The 22,753-nt window shown below is 40.3% G+C and overlaps 1 protein-coding gene across 17 annotated transcripts in view; it reads right to left on the minus strand.

Annotated features, from left to right (window-relative positions):
* Nucleotides 1-22,753, minus strand: part of PTPRK (protein tyrosine phosphatase receptor type K) — a 381,227-nt gene that overhangs the window by 22,148 nt on the left and 336,326 nt on the right. For 9 of the 17 annotated variants that reach the window (XM_073676054.1, XM_073676048.1, XM_073676045.1 and 6 more), the window contains 8 exons: nt 17,226-17,410; nt 16,949-17,036; nt 15,933-16,009; nt 15,704-15,721; nt 8,626-8,662; nt 6,557-6,654; nt 5,391-5,507; nt 2,462-2,616 (listed from right to left, as the gene is read on the minus strand). In XM_073676054.1, the coding sequence (XP_073532155.1) occupies nt 2,462-2,616; nt 5,391-5,507; nt 6,557-6,654; nt 8,626-8,662; nt 15,704-15,721; nt 15,933-16,009; nt 16,949-17,036; nt 17,226-17,410 (775 nt within the window). Of the gene's footprint in view, nt 1-2,461; nt 2,617-5,390; nt 5,508-6,556; nt 6,655-8,625; nt 8,663-15,703; nt 15,722-15,932; nt 16,010-16,948; nt 17,037-17,225; nt 17,411-18,708; nt 18,721-22,753 lie in introns of all 17 variants that reach the window. The other 8 variants (XM_073676055.1, XM_073676057.1, XM_073676046.1 and 5 more) reach the window with 2 other exon arrangements.

Raw genomic sequence — 22,753 nt, forward strand, 5'->3', positions numbered from 1 at the left:
ATTGATCGCTGGGATTCTGACCACTGGGCATCAACTGATCTGAAAAAGGGGCTCTGCAGAGCCCCATATGAACGGAGTGGAGGTCAAGCTTGTGCATCTGCGTTCTCTTCATTTTCTATGGGACTGCTGGAAAGTGCAGTACTCTACTATGTCCAGCTCTCCCTTGAAAATAAATGGAGTGTATTGTGCACATGCTCTATCGCCGCTCAATTCAGACATTTTCGCTAAACTTCATTTCGGGATTGGTGGGAGCCCCAACAGTTAGGAACCCAATGATCAATATGTAATCCCCTATCTTTTTTATATAATAGGTACAAACCTTTTAAAATAACCTAAATATGTATGTACTTTTCCAGATTAATGTGTTTCTTTTGAAAAAAGTTCATAGGGATAAAACACAATGTAAAAATTAAAAAGAACCTTATAAATCTATTAAACTGTCCCAATGGGGGGGTGAAATGGGAATTCCACGAATTGTGTATCTAACTCCTGGCGTGTAGACCATTTTAAAGGACCCACAGTAATGTGGGATCAGGAGAACTATGAAAGAGCTATTCAATATGTGAATTGGCTTTGATATTCCACGAGCAGTCATTTTCTCTGACTCGCTGTTCTTTATCTAAAGCTTTTACGGAGCCATATAGAGGAGATAAAGCTGGGGGAAATGATGCTTTACTGATAAAACACCTTAGATCTGCCATTTTCCTTAATAACCATTCTCCTTGCTTTTCTCACAGACAACAGTAAGAGGTTCTCGGAACATGAAGTATGGATTATGGCATCTTTGCAATTAAAGTGAACATGATTCCTAAAGAGTCCATGCACACAAATGTATTACAAACTCCTGTTTAGAATTCTATTTTTTCCCCAAAAAGGAGCAGTATTTGTGAAATAATCAAGCAAAAAAAGGAAATGTAAGACTTGGGAAAAAAAAAAAAAAAAACAGTATGCTGCCTTTTAGGCATCTAGCCTAAGCAGATAATGGACTATGTGGTGGACAATAGGTTACATCCCATGCATATGAGTGCAGCACATACATCCCCTGATTCTCATTAGCAGGTCTAGCACAGGCAGGAGATAACAGCTCTGTGTCCGACTCTCCGGCCTGCCTCCGCATTCAATCATGGAAGATCAATACCAAGAGGTTTTCAGCCCAGCTATTTGTTTACACTTCACCGCCGTCTGAATAAAACAAGCCGAGAAGCACATTCGACAGTCTGATTTATTAGAAGTGCGTTCTCCATCCGCTTCTTTCAGGAAAATGGAAGTAACAGCGCTGCTCTGAGTTATTTAAAGCAGCCAACTCATTGTCTCAAAATGACACCGGTATTTAGATAAACACGGAGCGGTGAGCGCCTCGCATCGAAAAGGTATGGCACAACGTCCATACTGTTGGAAGAGACAGATTTAACTTTCTCCAAAGGCAAGAAATGAGTCCGGCAAAATAAATTAACATGAAGACACCTTGCTAGTAAACATCCTTGCCCTAAAGTTTGTAAAGTCATTGTGTAAAAAAACAAAAGCATGTTGGAACTTTTCTGGTAATATTTCCATTTACTCCTCCTGCCTCCATTAAAGGGAATCTGTCACCAAGTTTTTGTTACCTCATCATGAAGTAGAGAAAAAGACCCTGATTCTAGCGATGTATCACTTAGTTTACTGGGTGCAGCAGTTGTTATACAAACCGAGGGTTTAGATGTAGCATGTAGCAGAGAAAGCTAACCGCGCCCACACCAGGCTGTCTATAACATTGTCTATTGACAGTGAGCAGCTTATTATGGGAGGGGGCGTGGTCAGAAAAGGGTTCACATGAGCTGTAGTCCAGGGAGTGATAATCTCCTGGTGATAAAATCTTTATTGTATTGAAACAGCACATAAATAAGAGGCTTTTTATTATGCTTTTCTTGTATAGCACCGTCATATTCCACAGGGCTTTACAGACCTTGTCACCACTGTCAACATTGGGGCTCACAATCTACATTCCCTATCAGTATGTTTTTGGAGTGTGGGAGGAAATCTGAGAACACGGAGGAAACCCACGTAAACACGGTGAGAACATACAAACTCCTTGCAGATGTTGTCCTTGGTGGGATTTGAACCCAGGACCCCAGTACTCCAAAGCAACAGTGATAACGACTATGCCACAATGCTACGTGACACATCCCTGGAATCAGTGTCATGCCCCTGCCTCATGCTGCTCTCAGATTACATAGCATGAACATGCAGACAGATTCCCTTTTAAATTAACTTGCATTTTTTTCCCACTCTACCAAATGAAGCAAATTGCCTCAATTTATTATTTCTTATAGGAAAAAAATGTAAGACCTTATCACAATTTGCAACTTGCCTCAACTTTAGTAAATAACAATTGTAACATGATGCAATTTACCTATAAAATTGCAACATCATGTTCATGCCACTTTTCTTTTTGACACCGCTCTCTAAAATTCCAAACACTAACCTGCAATGAACCACAATGGGACCAGCACTTGGAGGGTTGGACATTTTCACTCTTCTTATAAAGGACAATAGTCCAGTGGCATGGTATGGTACGCCATGGTCTGGCCAACCAGTGAAGTGGAACTGCTTGACTTCCCTGATTTCATTATATCCTCTCTGTAAGAAAAAAAAAAACACCATTTCATATATTGTTGTCCAGGTACAGCACCAGATAATATCTCCAGAACAAGGATGGGGAAGAAAAATCCAGCTTTTAAAATATAGTGCAGTTAGAGAAAAATAAATGTAGTAATACATGCCCTGAGAGCACCAGCGTTTCACTGAGTTATAGCATGAAGGAGCAGGTTGATGGCAAATGATTGCTTTATTCCAGGATATTTTATAGTACTATCAAGCAATCAATTTCCACCAAACTGCTATCTGCAGGAGAAAGAATCTCGCTTCGCTGCACTACAAGCAACAAATGTCTACAGAGCAGTAACAAATAATTAATCCAGAGGGGAGCAAACATCCGACACAACAAGCGGCAACAAGCGCAGTTAGCTGTATATTCGTCCTACAAATGCATAATGCGAGCAATGTCGTGAGAACAGTGAAATTTACATCTGCTCATACAGAATAGCAATTAGTCAGATTGCAAGGTATAAAATGCAAAAAAAAAGCATAACAATGTAATATTATAGTGCCATAACCCCTTTCTGATCACATGAACCCATATGATATGTTTTTAGCAAAGCAGATTATTACTCTACTTTCATCCAAACTTGGCTTTGTTTTTGTTTTTTTGCGCTTATGTTTTTTTAATTGTTAGACAATTGTTCTTGGATGTGTTTTTATGGTTTTTCAAATATACAATAGTACAGACAAAATAATCTCTAATCCTTCCCTCCTGCCATTTGTGCACTACAGTACAGACATAGGTGACGGTTGGTTTGGATCAAGAAGGACTGCGTCCTATTACTCATCCATATGGCTGTTTTGGGGTATTTTTGCATATTCTCTGTTTTAGAGATGTTGGCACCCGAAAATCAGTTCCATTGATCAGAATAGGAATGTTTTCAGCAAACCTCCAATAATATCAATTGCAAAATTTCTGCACGTAATCACAGTGCATGTGACTCTACTCTTCTGAAAAATAAATGTGGTTCCTAGGGTGTGATCACATTTCATCGTAGGATATCAGGAAAGTCTTTTCCCTAACACGGCTATGTGCCCAAGCCATTATAGTCCAAAATACACTGTATGTCATTGAATTAAGACCAGTACTTAGACTCCTGAGCACCTGGAAGTAGTACTGTGATCTATAGTAAAGTATAATTGTATTTCAGAAGCTTTAAGAGAGGCTTTTCGCCAAAGAACAAAGTAAAGCTGCCTTACACATAAGATACCTTGTTGCCCACTTGGCGGCCTACAGTTCTCTCTCCTGTGAAGAGGAGGGAAAAAGCCAGCACCAGATACCCTTCGGGGCGGCTTAGCTCTGATGAAAACAATTGGATTCAGAGTTTAAATATAATCTGATGACTGGGAAAGGTCATACAAGTAGATGATGATCAGATAGCTGCTGTATAATCAGCACGTTCAGAGGAATTTAATCTGTATGGGGTTCTTAAAAATGTTGATACAGAACTACATGTGGCTAAAGCATGTAAAGATAAAAAAAAGAGAAAAGAATCCAAAACATTCATTTTATATTAAACACAAGAGGCAAAATTGATAGGAATCTGTTACATAAATGATCGGCAGCTTTTTTACATTTTTCTTCTTTATAGTGGGAAAAGTCAAAATTTCCGAGACATCATTGATGCATTTCTTTACTTTCTGCACTTTAAAATACAATGCCTACATATTAAATGTGTAAGGGGTAAAGTGGAGAGTGCTCATACAAACCCAGCTGGGAGGAAACAAGGCACGGTCTATAAGAGCCGCGCTTTGCACATGCACCGGGAGGTGAGGAAGGAAAGCGCACGTCACAGCGCCCTGTGATGTGCAGGGGAGGGAGGGAAAATGGTAACTAGGCTGATGGGTGGCGATTTAAGGGAATAATAATCAGATAGGAGGGCATTGCTTGGCGTCCCCCAGATGCCAAGCCTGTTGAAAACCAAAAAGATAAAACTACTTTTCTCTGCATTCAGACCTCCACTATGGGCCATACAGGTAAGTATAGAGTTACTTTTCTATACCCTGTATGCCCATAGTAGCGGTCTGATAACTCCAAAGTGGTGACAGATTCCCTTTAACGGGCCTTGCAATATGACTTGGGATAAAAGCCAAACCAGAATCTCAATTTGCGGATACAGTGTATCAAGGTACTGCCCCTCGTCAATGCAAAGTATGAAATCTGATTTTGCTAGGAAATCAATAATTAATAGGCTTAATAGTTCAGAGCCAAAACATCGATCTGCGCATGCGCAGCCTCTGGCGCCATTTTATTGAAGTCCTGCATACAGGGCGCCGGCTCCCACTGCGCAAGTGCCGCCCACACAATGATGGTGGTGGCGCTGAATTTTAAAAAAGAGGCAAGTCACTGAATAATCAGTGACCTGCAGAAGGAACAGAGGAGACGGGTGGGATAAGGAGAAGAAATAGAGGACCCTGCCCCCTCACGTCCCACCCCGAAGCACACAAAAGACATAATTTTCTGAAAACTTCATAAGATGAGTATTAAACAACCACTGAGCGGATCCCTTCACATCAGGTATCAGATTAATCAGCATTACAGCACCATTATAGCTATGCCTTTAGTTTATTGGGCTAAATCCTGATGACAGGTTTCCTTTAAGGGGATTTTATTATGGACTGTGTGCTATTTTATTTAAATAAACCGCCTAATGTGAAAGCAGATTTTCTTTCAGTATGACTTTGATGAGTACCTATTTGTTGGGCAAGGAAAAGGCAGATGCATAGTAAAACAAAGCATTGTAAGTATTTACCCTTTCCAGAGTGAATGTCCGGATCACATACTCCGCAAGTGGTTCCATTTCTACACAAGTCACTTTAAAATCTGCATAGACTTCAGTATCATCGGGCCAGTATTTGTAACATTTGACCTGAAAGCACATAACACAACAGACTCTGTGTAATAGTGCCCTACATAACAATAATGCAATTTGATTTTAGTTGATCACAGTTTTTAAATTATCACCAGCAGTTACCAATCACTCAGTTTTTGGGGGTAAAAAAATACTCTATTAAAGAAATCCCTTTCACACAGACGAACACTGGGACGTATCACCAGCCATTCACCAAATTATGAAAAACAATTCTGCGTGCTATGGGATTTTCTTTTTAGGAAGTACTGCTCAAGCAGCATAAAAGATTAAGCAATGGAATAACATTTTCCTGCAAATTTGCATATTTAAAATTTTTCGATGCAGAACAATCTGCTCTGTCTGAATATAGACTTAAAAGGGTTGTCCACTACTATTCAAAATAGCCCAATGTATTTTTATGAAGAAAAGAAGCTTCTTTCTAATTACCTCCCGCTGCGGATTCTGCCTGTGAGCGGCGCTATTGCGGGCCACTCACAGGCAGCACGGGACACACACCCCCTCCCCCCCCCCGCTGACATCACGTCAAGTGAGGCGTGACTCCGTGCTGGGGTCCCCGGGGTGGCTACTGGGTTGTGGGCGGGGTATCCGGCACGTCACACTCAGCAGCCACCGTGGAACAGGGACCCCCGGCTGCATCCGGAATCATTACGTGACCTCAACGGATGTCAGAGCCAACTGCAGCTGGGGGTTACGTGACGCCTGTGAGCGGCCAGTGATAGCGCCGCTCACAAGCAGAAACAGAAGAGGGAGGTAATTAGAAAGAGGCTTCTATTCATCATAAAAACACATTGGGCTATTTTGAATAGTAGTGGACAACCCCTTTAACCCATTACTTGCCAAATTAGCAATTTTCATTTTTTGTTTTTTTTTGGACCTAATTAGAAAATCTTAGTTGCTAGAAGCAAAAAATTAGGAGCCCCAAAAAAAGGACATTGATAGATAATGGGTTAATGAGGTCTAATTCCTGCAAAAGTTGGTAGAAACATAAAAAGCTACAAAAATGGCTGAGACTGGACACCCAATAAGTCACAGAGGAAAAACCTTACCCTGCCAACTTCCACTAGATTCGTGACCATTACTATGCAGGCAGACTGTTCTTGCCAAATCATCCTCCAGAAATCATACACCGTCTCATGCACTGGACCTGGAAAATGAGAACAAGAAATGTTTATAGGGAAGAGAATTGGCTATATCCATAAAAACCTGTCCATCCAACTTGGTTATTATCAAACACATGCAATCATTACTATTATTGTGGCCTGAGTACCTGGTGAGTGGTGTGTAAGGCCTCACTGGGCAGCAGTGATTTGTCTGGGTACTTCTAGAACTTACTGATTCTGATTAGGGTTTTGGATCTGTTTTATGTTTTACTGTTCAGTCCGTGTGTTTGTTTTTACCATCGTTTTTTCTTATATACAACAAAACACTGATGGAGCTTTCTCAAGCTTTTCTTAGCAAACAAACATGAATTGCAGTTACTGCGGGGCTGGGAAATAACACCATGGATGTTATCTTTATAGTTTATAGGGCATGGCCATTATAAAAATTTATCATCTCCTCGGCATACCCCTTTAAGACTGTGTATTATTTTGCTTTTTGCGTTTCACCACAAATCTTCATTCTGTATAATGTGTATATTATATATTTTTTCATATGATCTATTTAATAAATTCTACACAATTTGTACATTGCTTTTGGGGTAGTGTACACGATGTACATTTTATTTGTAATATTTTGCAAAGGTTTCAGATTTATCAGTGCAATCTAATGCACATGGGACTTCTGGATGTCACACTAACATCTCCTCTTCTTCTTAGGAACTCGGCATCATGGAGATTTAAAAGAAGTAGACAGGAAAACATCTATCCAAATTGGGAGGGGGCAGTGCAGACGTATTTAGCACGGATACCTCATCTCTGATGAATTAGAGGCCCAAACTAGTTATCTAAATAGGTAATCCTATAGATTTAATCTCTATACTTCTTGGAAGATATTGAGCGAATTATATGCGTCTTTTCAGAAGTACGCCATTGTTCTTTATCCAAATAATACAGGTTCTGTTCCATAAAACTCTTCACTATATATAAAAAAACAATTAAAATGTTACATAGTTACATAGTTTATAAGGCCGAAAAAAGACAAGCGTCCATCCAGTTCAGCCTATTTCTTGTGCACTGCAGCTATTCCGCAGCGTTGATCCAGGGGAAGGCAACAAAAAAAACATGCGGTATAGGCCAATTTACATCATTGAGGAAAAATTCACTTCCCGACTCCAATCTGGCAGTAAAATTAAATCCCAGGATTAATTAACTAAGCATAAGATGTAATTTTATTGTTCTCAAGAAAGGCGTCCAGACCTCTCTTGAACTCATTAAGTGAGTTGGACATCACCACTTCCTCTCCCAGAGAGTTCCAGAGTCTCACGGCTCTGACTGTAAAGAATCCCCTTCTATGCTGGTGCAGGAACCTCCTTTCCTCCAGACGCATAGTGTGCCCCCTCGTCTTTGTCACCATCCTTGGTATAAACAGGTCATGGGAGAGATCTCTGTACTGCCCCCTGATGTATTTATACATGTTTATGAGGTCTCCCCTAAGCCTTCTCTTTTCCAACGTAAATGGGCCTAATTTTGACAACCTCTCTGGGTATTCTAGTCCCTCCATTCCCTTTATTACCTTAGTCGCCCTCCTTTGTACCCTCTCTAGCTCCAATATGTCTTTCCTGAGCACCGGAGCCCAGAACTGTGCACAATATTCTAAGTGCGGCCTTACCAGCGCTTTATACAGAGGAAGAACAATGTTCTCATCATATGCCCCTATTCCTCTTCTGATGCATGCCATGACTCTATTTACCTTCGCAGCTGCTGCCTGACACTGGGCACTCCAATTTAATTTGCTATTAACCAAGACGCCCAGGTCCTTCCCTTCTCCATGTCAGATTTCCCCAACGGTTTCCCATTTAATATGTATGGGTGACTGCTGTTTTTCTTTCCCATGTGCATGACCTTACATTTATCGGCATTGAACCCCATTTGCGATTTTTTTGCATGTCCATGTGCATACGTTTCCAAAGAAAGTATCCTAATAAAACACCGAGCAGTCAAACATCTTCTCTTACCTTGAGTTGCAATGTAATGACTCGGCCTCTGGTATCCCTGAAACAACATGCAAATAACTGTTCACTTTCTGCCATCTACTTTCAGCAATATCATCAGGACCATGATCAGGAAATGTTACATTCACACATTCTTACGGACAACTATATATCATAGGTAAAAAACTATCAAGTCTACTTTAGTAACGATATTGTTAAATCTTTATTGATTTCTCTCTTTTGGGGGGTGCAAGCATTTACTAAAGCTGACAAGAAACGAGGCAGGCTCCACTTTATAGTGGTCCAGTCAGGACAATTTTTTACTAATGACACTAGTGTAATGTCTGTATAGGTACTAGAAGAACAATAAAAATAAATAATATGCCTCAGATGTGCCTACACAGTGAAATCGATTTTAAAGGGAATCTGTTTTTGCCACCTAGTTTGAGAGCCGCATGATGTAGGGGCAGAGACCCTGATTCCAGCTATGTATCACTTACTAGGCTTCTTAGTGTAGTTTTAATAATATCAGTTTTTTTTCAGCAGGATTATCATCGTTAGAGGACTAGTAAACCTGCTTTCGGGTAGTCCAATCCCACCCCCACTGCTGATTGGCAGCTTTCTGTGTACACTGCGCATAAGCAGAAAGCTGCCAATCAGTGCTGTAGACGGAGTTATACAGAGCTTTAGATCTGTAGCAGTGAAACCGGTGATTTTATAAAAACTGCAGCAAAAGCCCAGCAAGTGACATCACTGGAATCAGGGTTTCTGCCCCTACATCATACTGCTTTCAGATGGGTTTGCAAAAGCTGGTGACAGATTTCTTTTAATGTGCAAATTATCGTCGAAGTGCAATTTGGTCATGTATTGATGCACACACAGTACATAGATAGACAAGACCCCAATGCATCTACAACCTAATTTGCATGAGGTTTTAAAGAGAACATGTCACTAGATTTAGACTGCCCAAACCAAGAGTAACCATGAATCAGAGACTGGGTGCACAATTGCAGCCATGTGTTTGACTTAGAAATGTTGCGGCGTTTCAGAGAAAACAGTTTGAAAAGTCGGCCAGGGACCATACAGAAATAGACCTGACTGGTCCGGCATGGCCTCAGGTCAGCTTCTCTCAGTCCTGCTCCAGGACTTTCTCTCTGTAGACACACATGGGAGATACCATTCAATCAACTGGAGAAGAGCGGGAAGACTCCGACCAGACTAAGGTGGTCTCTCCTTATAGTCCCCGGTCAGCTTCTCAAACAATGATTTCTCTGAAATGCTGCAGCGCTTCAGAGTAAAACATACCTGGCTGCAACAGTGCAGCCAGACTCTGATTCATGCTGCCCATGGTTTGGGCAGCATGAACTTAGTTATAGCCACAGGATGACTACAAAACAGTTATTAGTGTTGGTCTCAGACCTACACAAACATACCACCAGTTTCATGGACTGATAATTCCATAAGACCTTAATGGTAGTTATATATTGGTAGCCACAAAATAACAAAAATATCATTATTTTAGACAACCTGACAAGCAGAGAACTATTGTCTACCAATATCTATATTTATAGAAGTCAGGGTGATGAGGGGGATGCGAGTACAGCAGAGCTGTGCGCAGTACAAATGCCTATTTCAGCTCTCTTCACACAGAATTATCAGATTTTCTGTACGCTCCACTCCACCCACACTGACTGCTGTGAGATGAAAGCTGGAGGTGTTTGTAATGACACAGCTCTGCTCTATTCTATACCGATGATGCAGAGATCACACAGTAGAGAAGAGCTGTGTGTGTCATTACATGCATCACTGGAGGAAGCGTGCTCCAAGCTTCTCTAGGGGCGTGTTTTTCGCCAGTATTACGTCTCCTGTTTATGATTGGTCAATATCATGCAGGGGAATAAGTATACTCCCTCAGAGATGAATCTCTGGTAATACCTCCTTAGTATAAATTAGAATTTCAACTTTACAAGCCAATATGTTCGCAATGGACATGGGAAATATATATATGTATATATATATATATAAAAAAATGAAAATTTTATTTAGCCCTGCAGCCTCTGTACCATGATGTGGTACTCTTTAATAAGCTTCATGTGACATTTATTTAATGAAGTTGTATTTGTCTAAAATTTTAGGCAGTGATGAGCACATGCCTAATGAGAGGCTCTCAGTTACGTAAAACAAACTAAAACACCATATAAACAAGAAAAATCAATAGAGCTACATGCAGGAAGGAGATGTTAAAGCAGCTGCTGGAACATAGAGCAGAAGCCGTACACAGCAACAAAAATACAACCAATCAAAGGGTTTCTTTCCTTGGAAATTAGTGCCAAACTAACTTTTTAGCAGTAAAGTCACATACTACTCACTGACAGTTTATCTAGAGCAGAAAGGAGTATACATCTAATATACATCATGCATAAGGGACACCAAGTCAGTTAACAGGTTTTACTTTACTTTATTGCTCTCTATTGCCGGCACAACACATCTTATGTGGTGTGCAGGCCAGGAAGTTTGGGGCCTATGATTCGTCTTTAATTGATATTATCTTATAGTGAATTTAGTATGCTAAAATGTAAAACCTCTTTCGAACTGTGGTGTCCCACAAAGGGGAAGGTGCTGATCGAAGCATAATGGAGCGACTGACTAGTCCAGAACTGAAAGCCTCTCTCTAGAGCCTTTTACCAAAGCTCAGACTCATACTGCTGCTTCTCTGGATTTATAAAAGAAATGTAATCCTATACTTTAAAATGTGCTACTAGCAAATATTACATAAGGCCATGACAATCTAACAATGCCAGTTAACAACAAAGTAATAGCATTTCATTTTGTTCTAATACACAGAAAAACAAACAACCACAACAAAAGGCAGCTTTATGAAATGTGATCCGTTTTCGGATGTCAGTAACAACAAGCGAGGACACCATTTACAATCTAGGTAAGAGAAAACCCTTTATGCCTTTGGTATTTTCATATCAAAACCCTAACATTTAGGCTGTAGTTTATTCTATTTTAACCATTTGTTCTAATTTATTTCCAAAGAGAGCAAAAAAAAGGGAGCCTTGTAAGAGTCTGAACAAAACCTCAAGGATGTGTTAACTCTTAGAGTGCTTTTACTTAACACTAAATCTCAGTGAATGGTTGCAGGTCATTTTAGTAGATGCATGAAATAGTTAAAAAAAAATGCATTACGATTTCTTATGTGATATATCCTCCTGATAAGCAATTTAAAGCGCTCCCTTCTCTAAGTAGCTCTCAGCTTCAAATATGTATGGCCCTGGGCGTATCGGCAGTGTGACCGGTTTTTTTCAGCTGCTATGATGGATACATTATTGTCCCTTGACTGATAATAGGCATGTCAGATTTAGACTTTAAAAAAAATTCTGAACTTTAGTTTTATTTACAATAGCCTAGGTTTTCAGACTATATGCAGGATCTGATGACTGTGGTATTAGCTGCCAAATGAACACATTGTAAAGGGGCTGTCTGGTACATAACATGTCCTGTATAAGTAACCATTTTTAATCCCTAGCCACTTTTTTAAAAATTCCCTACCGTTCTTGCTATATTTCTAATCCCTATATCTGTTTTCTTACTTTACCTCTTATGAGGTTTCCGTTAGAGTACCAGCATACAAAATGGGACGTCATCAGGGGCACTGCAGTCATTTCCCTGTAGCTTTGATCAGGCCCCTGAAATAGGACGGGGTCAACTGTGATAAAAGCAGGGGAAGTGACCACAGCGCCACCCCCTTATGATCCATTTCAGGGTAGTCAGAAGTTGGGGCGGTGTTGCAGTCATTTGTGCCTGCTTCTTTAACTGTGATTGATTTAGGAATTCATAAGTGGGTGGTGGTGGTGAAAGACTGTAGTAAGTGAATGCAGCGCTGCCCCGATGATGTTTTAGGGGAGGGGAGGTGGGAGTGATCGAAGCTGCTGGAAAGTGACTGCAGGGCTATTCTTCTGATAATGTTGATGGCCAGTTTGAGAATCTCCAGTGAATGTTGGAACTTGACTATCACAGTAAGAAAACAGATATAGGGATTCGCTGTACTGGGAGAACAGTAAGGAAATATTTCAAATAAAGCCAATTGTGAAAGTGATCAGGGTTTAAAAACAGATTATTTATTCAGAACATTTTATGTATCAGACAACCCCTCTAACCAACGTAACATCTTAAAAGATAGATTAATACTACACACAGCAAGCAGCTCATTTAACCAATACTGAGATTTAATACATTTTGGATTAGAAGTAGTCTTCTATCATGGACCTTTTACACGTGAGGAAACAAAAAACTGACTTCTGAAATCTACCTTAAAGGGAACCTTCCACCAAGTTTTCCCAAGATAAACTAAAGCAACAACCTTTAACTGGTCTATTACCACAATCCTTCAATCTGTATATAAGCCCCCAACTCCCAAGGCATGTTCCAAAAATTACCTTTTATAAAGTCTCCCATGCCATATGCTAGTCAGCACGGTCCGGACCGATGGGCGTCTGTGTCTGCGCCTCATCTGTCGGCAGAATCGCCATCCTAGTGCCTTGATTGATGTGGATGACACATGCTATATCATTCACAGATTCCTGCGACCGTAGAAGCGCAGGTGCACTTTGCTGTCCCCTACACTAAGGCCAGAGCAAAGTTCTTGACAGTGCATGTGTAATACCTCAGAGGTGGGTATTACTATAACTCTGTGTACTGTTATTTATATTATTGAAGCTTAGAGCTAGTTCATGTAGGGAATTGTATTATGGTCACTGGATGTCAGCACTCCTTGCAGCAGCCCAGGTAGGAGGCAGTTAGGCTCCTCATTGAGGCAGCTGCTAGGCAGATGGCTCGGTGAGTGGAGCCTCTGGGTTTACTTAAAAATAGCTGTAACCATTATTCCAGTCAGAGTTCAGTGAGCACCTCAGAGGACAGTTGGGGCCAGTCAGTGAACCAGCCAGAAAACATGTGAGGGGATTCATTTTCCCCCTTCCAGTGGGCTGAATAGAAATGGACTGACTGGAAGAAACCTGTAGGATACCATGAGGACTAGGACCCTTGAGGCAGATGAAATTCCCTGGTCTGCACAGCACCCTTAGCCTACCAGAATACTACGCTGTGGACACAGGAGGAAAATGGGGCCGGGAAGGTTGTCTCCCATAATGGAGATGGGAAAACAGGAATCCTACAACATAATGAAGGCCAGAGGAAGCAGGGATACAGGGGTCTGAACATCACCCCAGTGGGATAGAAGAGAACTCTATCCTGTCAGCTTGGATAATAGGATAGGCTCTGTACACACTTGCTGTGTATCAGACCTCATATGTGCTGTTGCCTGCATCAGTTGCTAAATGCCCATCTGAGGAACTTTGTCATCTGCACATGTTATGTTTTACCGTCTATGGCTGACATCCTTTTAGGCTGTGTTACAAGTAAAAGTTACCTCTTTTTTTAAAGTTCATCTGCCTCCTGACACCCTCCGCACCAACATCACGGGGAACGCCACCACACAAAGAGAGGGAACAGTAATAGCACACCCCAGTCGTGTGCCCATTTTCACTTTGCGCCAGGCTCAGGGCATGGCCACCAAACCCCATGATTGTAAGAAAGGATCAGTTACTGGGTGCCCTGCGCTCAGGGTGTCACACATGGGCCGGCACAGTTAATTGATGCCAGCGCATTACAGGACTTCCCTGCTAATTAAGGCAGGAGGGCGGCGATTCTGCGGATAGAGGCGGCACAGACCCCAGACCACCAATGCTTATCGGACTGGACCGTGCTAATTATCATATGGCGTGGGAGTCTTATAAAAAATATTTTTTGGGATATGCAGGGGGAGTTGAGGACTTACATACAGGTTGATAGTGGTAATAGACCAGTCAAAGGGGATTGCTTTAGTTTATATTAGGAAAACCTGGTGACAAGTTTCCATTAAAGGGGTTGCCCACTACTTGGAAAAACCCTTCCTAAATGAAACAGTGTCCCATGTAAAATAAAGACAACAGATACTCAACTACTAAACCAGCACCAGTAATGTCGACTCTGTGACTGCTGACATTCGTGTGACTGATAAGATCATGGGAGCGCTGAAACTTATGCCATGGGGCGCTGAAACTTATCAGTTCTGCAGTGTTTAAGAGACAATGTCACATGAATGTTGGCAGTCACAGCGCCGACATTGCTGCCACTGGTTTAGTAGGAGTACCAGCAGGCACGAAAATTTGCACTGGAGTGACAATTGTGCACTCATATGGTTAAAGTAATGTTGTGCATAACACCAGAGAGTTTTTACTGTAATTAATGTGCTTACCCATTTCAACTCAAATAAGCCATTTTTTATTTGTCTACCCATGTAAAACTTGAAGAAGGGTTGTAAAGTCCTAAATTATAGTGGACCCCATTTCCTGGAGACCTGTTGTGCAATACGTAAAAGGTGCCCAGCTGGCATGCCATTATGGGCACTTTCGGATGTCCTAGTAACAGTTCTTTTTATGCTTGTATTACGAATGTAACATCAGACATTAAACAGCTCAACAGAAATGGTGATAGAAGACTAGTAAAACTTTCTGCACTTTAACTGGTTCTGAATAAAGACATCATGTCCAGGTGTTGGATCTATAATATGGACACAAAAAAGGTGCCAGTATGATGGCCACCTAGAAGGCTATACTGGGCAATAATACATTTAATATCAAAAGTCTTTTCACAGGTAGACAAAATTGCAAAATCTGCAACACAAAATGCAACTGGAAGCTAAACATTTGATACAAAAAGTACACAACGTTTTAACGAAAAGCATGAAGCAGCCAGATACTCAAAACATCAAAAAATAAAAAATGAGCATGGAAAGTTACTGGGGAAAATAGACCGCACTTCAGGGACCTTACAAAATAAATTGGACTATTTTGCCAGGTTACAAAATTTTGCTACATAATAGTAAAATTAATAAAAAGACAACTAAAAAAAATGAGACAAACTATACAAAGTTATTCAGGTGAAGCATGCACAAATGTTGGGTAATAAGCATTAGTCGGAATCGGAAAGTAACTGGGGACAATGTCTATAAGTAAATGTTTACTGTAGGGGTCTGTTATTCACACATAGTGGTACTTACATCCCTGTACAGCCAAATCTACAGCCCAAACCAAAGTCAGGTGTGAAAGAAAGCACAACAATGTCAGTGAGTACTAGGACTGAAAACAAGGAAAGTGTACAGTTTCTCTTCTTTTTAAACACTTGCAATCAATTTCATAAGCAATGACATGCGGAAAAGAAACACTCACATACAAAAGCCAAAAGCTCAAAGCATGCAGAATAGGGGAGAGATGGTGTCGCTCACTTACATCAATATAATTGGCGTTTATGTAGTCAGAGGATGGGTCATCTTCCACTGGTTGCAGGATGACTCTTGAGTGATCATCTAGTAAAAAGAAAGTAGACCATATATATATGTATATTTTTTTTTTAAGAAAAGAAAGTCACCATTATTTAAAAGTAACAACCCTTCTATCTTAGAAATTACATTTCCTCTCTGGTACTATCAAAAAAAAATGTATAAAGGCACATTTTATGCTCTTCTCAGAAGGTATAGAAAAACAAAACTTTTTTTTTTTTTTTTTTTAACAAGCACACCGTTACCTGTAGCCACAGCTCAACAATTCTAAGTAGATCCAACTACTTCAGGATCAATATCAAACTCTCCAATTTTACGTTAATTCCTTAATCCCAAGGTCTCAGAGAACCCTTTTAACTTACATGCCCGTGACTGAACAGAAAATGAAGCACACCATTCTGACTAAATGAGTGGGTACGATATAACTATATAAAGTGTTTTTTGGACATTATTACTGCGCCGTTTTTAATGAAAAAACATGTTAGTGATGCACATTGAATCACTAACAACGCACTGGAGACAGTTTAGATGCTTGAAATGACGTGAAAAGTAAATTACATTGTTTGTAATAATTATTTATTAATGCTAGGGCTACACAGAGTCTCTGGCCGCAACATCCGTTGTACGACCAACATTTGCTCGGTGCCATGGCTGCCACACGGCGCTAGAGAAGAGAATGGGTTTGCATCCAACGAAGTTTGATTTTTTACACTTGCTTGTTAGAGTAGTAATATAGGTGTCACAATGAGACCTCAGTCACTTCTATAGCACCGCGATGTAGCAGTGGCACCAAGTCAACTCTAATCTCACGATGGTTATTGTAGCCAAAGTCACCGTGTAGCTCTAGCCTAAAAATTATACTGAAAGACAGATGGATAAAAAAAAAAAAAAAGAAGCAAAATTGTTCCATTAAGCACACTATAACGTGTTCCTTCATCTAGAAAACCATGAAAGCAGAGGACTTACAGGCGATGATGTTTCCATATCTATTCTTTGTCCGGTTCTGATCTTTCTTTGCAACATCCCATGATGCAGACTGCCCCTCAAAGAAACTCTGTAACAATAAATCATACATACAATATCCACATTGAATTCCTTGCATTTCAGCAATTATGGGAAAATGAAACAAGTTAATATTCGATCGGGCAGAAACATTAGTGGATTGTAAAAAAAAATAATATAGAAAATCTAAAATGTATTTATATTTTTGCCAGCTTTGGTGCTGTTCTGCTGGCATCAGTACCTCATACTCTTCTTTAAATCCATAGCTGTCAGAAGTCTTCATAAGGTTAATATGCTGGAGCAGGTCAGCTACTCTGATGGCTGGATGAAGCTGCCCAGTCTGGTACGGAGACTCAGTCCCTTCACATAAGTAACGTGGCACATCCAAGAGACGGCTGGACTCTGCTGTTGCAGTATGGTTTTCATCTGAGAACACAGCAAAAAAATTGCACACATTTAAGCAATGGCAAGCTAGACTTTATTGGTTTTAAACACAAAGTAGCACTTATGTCCACCAAAGGGCTGAATGCAGTCAATAGTATTGAGCGGATATAAAAAGGATTAAAATAAAATTGTGATTTTACTGTTTGGAAATTTTGAATAGCTCAGGAAGATATCGACAGCTATACCTTGAATTTACTGTACACTAACGCAATTTTCTCAAGCAGAATTTGTTTCTGCAAATAAGAAGCAGCATTTTACAGTACCAGCAAAACCTATGAGATTTTGAAGATCTCATGCACACGCTGAGTGAATTTGAGAAGTGCCGCGCTTTCGAAATCGGCAGCATGTCTATTCTTTCAGCGGTTTTGCAGCATTGTTTTTCATCCATATAAAACAAGAAGTGAAAAAATGCTGCAAAAACCGCAGCAAACAGTTTTTTGTGAATAAAACTAACTTTATTAAATATGTACCGTGGACAAAACACACACGTAACCTGCACCAAAAACAAGCAACTAAAACGCTGCAAAACCTGCATTTTGAAGGCAGCATTTTTACTGCCAAGAGAGCAGATTTTGGCTGCAGAAAAAAAACCTACGTGTGAGCATAGCCTCAGGCTCACAATCTATCCTTCAATAACACACAATACACAGGATCTGCATCCATATTATTGTATTGGAAATGCAAGTAGTTTACAATAAATTTAATTATACATAATATATATTTTACCACTGTAAATAAAGAGTAAAAGTTTGGGCTGTATATTCCAGTAACTCACATGGTAACCATATAAGTTGTCATTTCACTCATGCCTGGTAACTGTGGGGTATGGGGAAAAAATACCAGTATACCATCTCTATTATCAGGGGAAAAGCAAGTATATGTCCATTGGACCTGCAGAGTAACTGAGCAATGGAAAACCTGTATTGAGTAATTCCAGCTTGGTGACAGCAATCCTTTCCTAGGTTCTGCATGAAATCCCCAATGCTTGAATACATTGAAACAAGCCAAACCCATCTTCCACGCTTCACAGGATATCCTCAAGTTTGTCCGAGGTTTAGACGCAGTAAGGCAGGCATCTGGCAGGAGCAGCTGGGGGTGGCATCTGCCATGAATTAACACAGTAGCACCTCTCAGCAAGATTGTCAAGCCTAGCTTTCTAATTACTGGAATTGTCATATGCAAAATGGATTTTACCTGCAAGAGATTCTAGCTAAAGTGGACGGTTTAAAGCATTACAAGCTGTAAGATTATGACAAAAACACACCTGTCATCCTACTTACCAGTGATTGGCACTGAAGCGGGGCGGCAATGGGGAAAAAATAAAGATTTTTACATATTATTCTTTGTTACCCAGATCAAGCTACACCAGATGTACGCACGACGTGTTATGGTTATGGTTTGCAGAGATGGATGAAATAGATGAACAATACAGCCATGCAGACAAAAACCAACATACAAGGAGGAGGTGAAGAGAGTGTACAAATGGCTAGGGTTACCCCAGAATCATGAAAGACCACCACAGGGAGCAGTATCACCCCATCAGCGTTATAACAACTTAGGGTTGGCTACATTTTTCTTGAATAGTCACATGTAGGCCAACTCAACGGGCAAAGTACATTGCATGGTGACCCTGTATTCAGTTAATGTCATTGCAGGCAAAATCTGTAGTGTAGCCATAGCCCGACCTACATGGAAAACCCGAGAGAAGAACCATTATACAAGAACATATAAGAGGGGTACGCAATGGCGTCCAGCAATTGTACTGCCACTGCGTAATACAGACTCCATTAAAAATATACTATGTGTAAACTACCCATCTCAAATCTCAACTCCTTAAAGGAACACTATACTCAGGAAAAAGATAGACTATTTTCCCTGCAATGTCTATCAGTCTATTTCTCTACAGCTACTAAAAGAGAGTAGCAGGAATCAGGTGTTAAGGTGGATACACACGGCTGATTTGCTTCAGATTTCTGTAGATGAAACTCACTTCCCTACATCTGAAGGATATTTTCAGATGAGAGCTTTCTGTAACAAATGTGCAACATGTGAAAAAACCCCTTTAACTGGCTGGATAAGAAACAAAGCCTGTTTTTCTTCTTTTCTCCACTTTAGAAACAGCTTCACGCATGTCTATGGGATGCATCTGATATTGCAGCTCAGCCTCATTCACTTCAATCACACACTCTTCATCCCCTATAAAAAAAAGTATACGGGCCGATTCATCAATGCATTTCCGCTAATTTTTTGGCGTAAATACCTTTCAATTAGTGACTTTGTGATTTCAAGTATCATCAAACCATTTGTGCATTGGTTTAGTTTTCTGATTTTTACGCCACTGTGGCTTTTCCAAATATATTAGACAGAATCATGAAATGCGCCACTTTTCTTTAAAAAAAAAAAGTCACTAAATTTGGTGCAACTATGCTCTAGTTGCCTCCTAGAGTGATTTTATGTATGCCAGTTAAAAAGTTTCATTTTACTTACTTAGCATGCCACTTTTTACACTGAAGAGTCGCACAAAATGATGAATTTGGTGCAAAAAAAAGTTAGTAAAAACCACAAATCAAAAAAGAAACGTGAACCCCCCCCAGCAAATGATGAATTGGGCCCAAAGCATTTGCGTGAAGGTGGTTTGTCTAGCTAGATATTGTATAGCCGGAGAAAGGTTTGGGAGCTAAAGTCGGGATGTTCTCCTAAGACACACTGAGTGGAATGCTGGGTGGGATAATATACTAAGTGCTTTGTACATTTCAGTGTTATGACCTATAAACTAGACACCCTCAGGATTGTAACAAAGAAAAAAAAACTGTTCCAATAAACAAAGATCCTGTGAACAGTAAATTATAAAGAATGAGAAATTGTAAATGCAAGTCGCTGGTTATGCTAAAAATTATACGAGCTTAGAAAGGATATCCGGCATCTCTCTCTACCAATGACAATACAACCGCGCACACCTGCCATGGCTGCTTCATGCACATGTTCTATTGCTTGAACAGGACGCTGCATGACACTTGCCGATCGCGCCCGTAAGTCAGAAGGTGTGTGGGGTAGTAACGTCATCGGCAATACTCACTTCTGATGCAGAAGTGAGGCGTAGGATAACCCCTTAAAATGCCTCAGAAACTGCGTTCATCAACAATCTTCACTTTTGTTCTTCAAAATGGTCTTCTTGAATCATCTTTTAGAGCCACTATCCGAAAAGTATTCCACAAAGCACAAACCAGGATTACATCTTCTACAAGGTTTTAGTCCTAACAAATTACAATAAATCATTTCATGGGCTAAAAAGATAACTTTCTTTGAACATTGGAGTGAAAAATCAATCTATGATACGGCCTGTTCTCTTCCCCTCTAAAATGAAGCGTGTGAGATCTGTATGTGTGTGCACTTATAAGCCCCATTCATGCGTCCAGGTTACCCGCTGGTACTCATTTTACAGGAGCATATTTTCTCTTTGTTTTATCAGAATGAAAGTAAACCCTTCAAAATAGCTTGATATTATATGTTTATTTCTGGATAAGCTTTTACCATGGAAGAGATAATTGGAAAAGAGGTGTATCAAAAGGCGTGAAATAGAAAATGTAACCTGAAATAACATGCAATCTCCAAAAGCACTCTGCTCAAACAAACAATCTCCCTCTACCTTTTTTATAGAACGTGTTTCTTTTACCTATATATCTCCCGGTAAGAAGAGTGTGTCAGTGGCAATGTAAGGATGTGCAGCGACTGGCTATAGCTATCCCAGAGTCCTACTTCTACAGAACGAGTCCTGAGCATCGCCTTTCCTGAAACATCTCAAGCTGTCAACATTTCATACAACCAGGGGACACATTACATACGATATGTACAAAGTAATACACTTGATTCAGAAACCCACAAGGCGTAAAACTCCAAATGTCACAACGTAATAAAGTGAGAATGCCTGCTAGAACGGTCACCTAGTTGGTTTTATGCCAGGCCTAAAAATAAAGCATATGAAGAGATGGAACACTTACATGAACTTGGCTAGGGGGACATGTGATAAGCGAGCATCGCCGTGCATGAAACAGATACAACTGTTTAAAGGGAATGTATCACAGAGATTATTTTTTAAGAATCAAAACCAAAAAGGATACAGATATTTCTAATTTGTTTTTATTTTGAGAGTTTTTACATCTATTTGCTGTACATAATTATGGGGGCTGCCATCTTTGCAGTTCAAGAGGACCTATCACTGGGTCAAAAGGGGCCAGTTTTGCTATTTTTGTTATTTACACTGCACCATTTTTTTCTTTTTTAAACCCACTATCCGATTCCAGAATTATGTGTCTTTTTATTTAGTGACTATTTTTATGGTCTTTACCAAGGGGGTGTGGCACACAGGGTCATAATAAAGAGGATCCTAAAAAGACGCCCCAGAGAATCCTGTGAGCATCTAGCTCTTTGGTAAAGAACAAGAAAATTATCAGTAAATAAAAAGACTCATGTATCTTGTAGACTGTGAGCCCCTCGCGGGCAGGGTCCTCTCTCCTCCTGTACCAGTCGGTGACTTCTGTCTAAGATTATTGTACTTGTTTCTATTATGTATACCCCTTTTCACATGTAAAACGCCATGGAAGCGCTATAATAATAATAAATAATAATTTGGAACCATATGGTGGAAACCACTTTCTCAGGAAGCAGTGGGAGGAAGGGGGAACAAGATAAAAAAACTGGCCGCTTTTGATCTGGTGACTGGTTCTCTTTAGCAGCATTTAGAGATATGCAGTACAGCAGAAACATGGATCAAAGACAACAGGCAGGATTCTGACTCATTGACTTCTATAAGGTAATCTCTTAGCCATGCTCTCATTTTGGAAAGGGTTACTTTGCAGAGATGAGGAATAGATGAGCACTGACCTAACACAGAGTGATCTATTTCAAGTGTTTATTTCTGTTAATGTTGAGGATTATGGCTTACAGCCAATGACAACACAAAAGTCATTATCTCAGTAAATTAGAATACTTTATAAGAACAGCTTGAAAAATGTTTTTAAAATCCGAAATGTTGGCCTACTGAAATCTATGTTCAGTAAATGCACTCGATACTTGGTCGGGGCTCCTTTTGCATCAATTACTGCATCAATGCGGTGTGGCATGGAGGCGATCAGCCTGTGGCACTGCTGAGGTGTTATGGAAGCCCAGGTTGCTTTGATAGCAGCCTTCAGCTCGTCTGCATTGTTGGGTCTAGTGTCTCATCTTCCTCTTGACAATACCCCGTAGATTCTCTATGGGATCAAGGTTAGGCGAGTTTGCTGGCCAATCAAGCACAGTGATACTGTTGTTTTTAAACCAGGTATTGGT

Source organism: Phyllobates terribilis, unplaced genomic scaffold (assembly GCF_046119375.1).
Source record: "Phyllobates terribilis strain yellow unplaced genomic scaffold, ASM4611937v1 Scaffold_3__8_contigs__length_932513732, whole genome shotgun sequence".
NCBI classification, from domain to species: Eukaryota; Metazoa; Chordata; class Amphibia; order Anura; family Dendrobatidae; genus Phyllobates; species Phyllobates terribilis.